This window comes from Eimeria necatrix, genomic scaffold (genome assembly GCF_000499385.1).
Source record: "Eimeria necatrix Houghton genomic scaffold, Enh_scaff1033, whole genome shotgun sequence".
NCBI lineage: Eukaryota > Apicomplexa > Conoidasida > Eucoccidiorida > Eimeriidae > Eimeria > Eimeria necatrix.
The window spans coordinates 7,845-12,854 of record NW_013651838.1 but is presented as its reverse complement, the minus strand read 5'-3'; the positions used below and the strand labels follow the sequence as shown (position 1 = coordinate 12,854).

The 5,010-nt window shown below is 41.1% G+C and overlaps 1 protein-coding gene across 1 annotated transcript; it reads left to right on the top strand.

Moving 5' to 3' along the window:
• On the top strand, positions 1–5,010 carry ENH_00001210 (hypothetical protein; the record flags this gene model as incomplete). The annotated part of the gene is made up of 7 exons (XM_013578161.1): positions 1–605; positions 912–1,156; positions 1,367–1,585; positions 3,040–3,102; positions 3,668–3,718; positions 4,133–4,173; positions 4,525–5,010. Coding segments are annotated over 7 exons (1,710 nt in total), but the record flags the coding sequence as incomplete, so codon positions are not given.

Here is a 5,010-nt window from a genome sequence, read left to right as displayed (position 1 = left end):
CCCCCCCAGCCCCCCACCTCCGCTGGACTGCTGCCACTGGTCCACTGGGGTGACCAGTGGTTCGCGCTGCTGTACAACGCCAGCGGGGGCAGCAAGGCTTCTTCTTTGACGGACTTCGGGGGCCGCCGGGAGTTCCGGGGCCCCCGCGGGCTGCTGCCGCGGGGGGGGCCCCCCGGGCCCGGGGGGCCCCCCAGGACCCAGGAAAGCCCCAGCGCATGCACAGCCAGGGAGTTCTATGAAGAGTCTGGACAGCTGTGGGGCCTGGGGCCCCTCACCAGCCCCCCGCTGCTGCCAGTGCCCACAGACGCAGCAGCAGCAGCAGCAGCAGCAGCAGCGCAGGCCCCCAGAAAAAGCAAAAAAGAGAAACGCAAGGACCAGCAGCAGCAGCAGCAGCAGCAGCAGCAGCAGCAGCAGCAGCAGCAGCAGGATTTGGCGTCGGTTATGTCTCGTCTTTCTTTGGGAAGTGAAGAAACCCCTTCGAACTGCTCACAAGGCAAATACCTTCTAGAGCTAGTCCTCGACGAGTGCACAGAAGTGAGCAGCAGCAGCAGCAGCAGCAGCAGCAGCAGCAGCAGCAGCAGCAAAGGTAGCAGCAGCAGTCACAGGTAAGGAGCAGCATCCAGGTTTAGAAGCGCTAGTGCTGCAGCAGCTGCTGCGGGGAGATTGGAGCACCCCAAACCCTAAACCCCAAACCCTAAACCCCAAACCCTAAACCCTAAACCCTAAACCCTAATTTGTGGTTTTGGTGCTTTGGGTGTCAGGTGGGTTCTGCGAGCCGAAGCCGGTACTTGTGTTCTTTTCGTTTAATTCCCTTTTTGCCTCCTTCTTTGTTTTGCAATTTAAAAGGAGAAGAAGAAAAAGAACTTTTCAGAAACAGAAAGTTCCACCTCCTCGACCTTTCCCCCTTCCAGCTGTACAGACACCCCAACCCAGCAGCAGCAGCAGCAGCAGCAGCAGCAGCAGCAGCACCTGCAGCAGCACAACCAGCGGCAGAGGCAGCAGCACAGCCAGCAGCAGCCGGAGAACCAGCAGCAGCAGCAGCAGGAGAACCAGCAGCAGCTGCAGCAGGAGAACCAGCAGCAGCAGCAGCAGCAGAACCTGCAGCAGCAGCAGCAGAGCCAGCAGCAGCAGCAGCAGCAGGCTGCTGCTGGCGGGAGTTTGCGCCTCTGCACATTCGGCTTTGTTCTGCAGACCACTTTTCCATTTTGAAGAAATTATTTGAAGACAAAAAAGAAAAAAAAGAAAATAAAAGTTTTGATGAAATTAAAAGTTTTGAAATTAAAAGTCTTAATGGCGAAAAACCAAAACCTGCAGATACACCCAAAGCCGCCGCTCTCCGAAACAGGGTCCAATATACGGTGTACAGACACCCCGTCGAATGTGCTGCAGCAGCAGCAGCAGCAGCAGCAGCAGCGCCGCCAGCAGCAGCAGCGGCACCTGCTGCTGCTGCAGCGCCTGCAGCAGCAGCAGAAGCAGCACGGGCAACAGCTGCAGCAGCACCACCGGCAACAGCAGCAGCACCTGCAGCAGCAGCAGCAACTGCAGCAGCAGCAGCAGCAGCAGCAAGAGCAGCAGCAGCAAAGCGGTCTCCGCTTCTGGCATCTTTGCTGCCTTCCACTTTTGAAGTTTTGGTGGATAAAAATCTTTTGAAGAACTTCCTGAGGAGACACACAGAGGGACTGCTGCAGCGCTGCGCTGCGCCAAAAAGCAGCAGCAGCAGCAGCAGCAGCAGCAGCAACAACAGCAGCAGCGGCAGCAGCAGCAGCAGCGATGCAAGTGGGGGCCTGGGGCCAGAAAGGAGAGAAAGTTTTAAGGGAGAGAAGATTGCTTTGAAGGCCCTGAGGGCCCAGCCGCTGTGGTGCTTTTTAACTTTTAATTTTAATTTGATTTAATTTAATTTAATTTAATTTAATTTAATTTAATTTAATTTTTATTTAAAATGATCTTTGGGGTTTTATTTCAAATGATTCGGCAGCAAAGACTGCTGTTTTTGCTCTTTAAAATGCTGCATTTAATTGCATGCGCTTATTTACGGGCGGGCGTTTTCGGCTGTACATACACCTGAAGCGCATGCATGCATGCATGCATGCATGCATGCGCTTCAGGTGTGTGTACAGCCAAGTGCTGCTTCAAATGGGTCTAAATATGTTTATTAAAGCCAAATATGTTAAATGCAAATGTGAAGTGCTGATGTTTGTTTAATAATGCAATTAATTAAAAATAAATGCATTTATTTTTTATTTTTAGTTTCGTTTACGCACCGTGTATATCCAGTGTATGTACACTGCAGATGAATTCTCTGTTTGCTTCCCCTGTGGCTTCTTTAATAAACAGCTAATTAATTAATTAATTAATTAAATAAATAAATAAATAAATAAATAAATAAATAAATAAATTAATTAATTAATTAACTAATTAATTAATATTGAATAATTAATTAATTATTTATCATTTAATAGTTAATTGTTTTTTGCTGCCTTTTTCGTTTCTTGGGGCGCCGCAGGCAGCGCAGCAAACGCGTTTTGCTGGTTGGCGATTTTGGATCTAGTTTGAAGAAAAGAGAGAAAAATAAAGAAATAATTGAATTGAAAAGAAAAAAAAACAAAAAAGAATTTAAATTGTTTTTAAATGGCGAAGCTTGCGAGGCTGAAAGCGTCAAAACCCGACATGAGGCGCTGCGGTGTATGTACACCTGGAAGTGGCAATCAAAAGGGATGCAAACGCGGATATAAACGCAAATATAAATCAAAATGCAAAAACAAAGAATTAAAAAGGTTTAAATTTAATTCAAATTTAATTTAAAATGCATTTGAAGTTCCTTTTCTTCTCTTTCACTTCTTGGCGTGCGCGCGCCAGTTCAGGTGTACGTACACCGCAGAAGCACCGCCGATCTTCTGCGCCGGCCTTCGAATTTGTTTTGGGGATTTCTTGTCGAATTGTTTTACTTATTCATCATTTATTATTTATTTTTATTGTTTTTTGTTTTAATTTATTGCTTTTTTGGTTTTATTTCCCTTATTTGTTCCTTTTCTTCCGCAGCAATTGACTTGGTGGTCTTGACTGCCGCTTGTGTCAGCCCCTACGGAGTTGTAGTTGAAGAGGGTGAGGACTTCACCGATTTTTGAACAATCTGAATTTCGAGTTATTAAATAATAAACGATTAAACGAATAAACAAACAAACAAACAAATAAATAAACAAATAAATAAATAAATAAATAAACAATTAAAAAACTAAACAATTAAACAAACAGACGAATAAACAATTAAGCAAATAAATTCATGATTCTCCTTTTCCTTTTTTGGTTTATCTTCCCAATTGCAATTAACAAATAAAATGCAACTTCAAATAAATCTTTATTTCAATTTGCATTTATTACTTTTGCAATTAAAATCATTTTCCCTTTTTTATCCTTTTATAATTTTGTCTTTTTTACATTCCAGCATTCGGCGGAATACTTTTAAAAATTTCAATAATTTATTTTAATTCTTTTTTTAATTTATCAACACCATTTCCTCGCTGTTTTGCAGCTCTTCTTTCTGTGGCATTACTACTACTATTTATTTATTTTAATTAAATTAAATTAAATTAAATTTTATTTACTTCTATTTATTAATTATATTAAATTAAATTAAATCAAATTAAATTTTATTTTTATTTATTTTCAGACGAAGAGACCGCCGCTGCGCTGCAGCAGTTGATGGAGACTGTCTCCTCGGGTGGGTCTTTTTTGAAAATAATTTGAGATCCAAAAGGAAAAATTAAATGCGAATTTATTTATTTTTTTTATTAACATATTTATTTATTTTTTCATTTTAATTAATTAATTAATTAATTAATTAATTTATTTGTTATTTAATTCACTTGTTTGTTCTTAATTAATTCATTCATTTTAATGAAAAAGAAAAACGTATCTGTTTGTGGCGCTTTTGGATTAAAAAGTGAATTTAATTTCAAGAAAAAGAAAAACGAATTTAAATGCTTTATTATTTTGAATTTCAGATTAATTTCAAATTGTTTTCATTTATTGTTTCCAATTTTAAATTTAAATTAATTTAAATTTAAATTAATTTAAATTTAAATTAATTTAAAATTAATTTAATTTTATTTTTAATTCTTTTTTTTATTTGCAGAAAATCCGCCGCCCGTCGCCGTGGTGGCCCACGACCTGCAGGTAACTGCTGAGGGAATAAATAAATAAATAAATAAATAAATAAAATAAATAAATAATAAATAAAATAAGTAAATAAATAAAATAAATAAATAAATAAAATAAATAAATGAATAAAATTAACTAATTAATTAATTAATTAATTAATTAATTAATTAATATCTGCGAAAAACTCGAAGTTAAAGACTTTGTTTTTGCAGCGCAGAACTCTTGTGTGGATTTTCTTTCTACGGATTTAAAGAATTAAAACTTTTACAAATTTAAAGAATTGAAACTTTTAATTTAATTGTTTTTTCTTTTTGAGAATAAACAATTCAATTAAAAGCAATAAAAGCACTTTTCCTTTCTCCGCAGGTCATCCACGACCTCAAAGCAGCAGGACCCAAACAGCAGCAGCAGCAGCAGCTGCTGCTGCAGCAACGGCAGCTGCAGCAGCTGCAGCAACGGCAGCTGCAGCAGCTGCAGCAACGGCAGCTGCAGCAGCTGCAGCAACAGCAGCCGCAGCAGCTGCAGCAACAGCAGCCGCAGCAGCTGCAGCAGCTGCTGCAGCAACAGCAGCTGCAGCAACAGCAGCCGCAGCAGCTGCAGCAACAGCAGCCGCAGCAGCTGCAGCAGCTGCTGCAGCAACAGCAGCTGCAGCAACAGCAGCAGCATGAGCAGCAGCAGCAGACAATCGGTGCTGATCTGCTGCAGCAGCTAACTGCGTTGTCGCAGCTGCTGCAGCAAGAGCTCAAAAGCAGCAGCAGCATAATTGCTGCTGCAGCAAGTTACCCCAGTGCTCATCTGCAGCTGATCTGCACTCCAACCAAAACTTTGATTTGCGAAATAATAAACAAATAA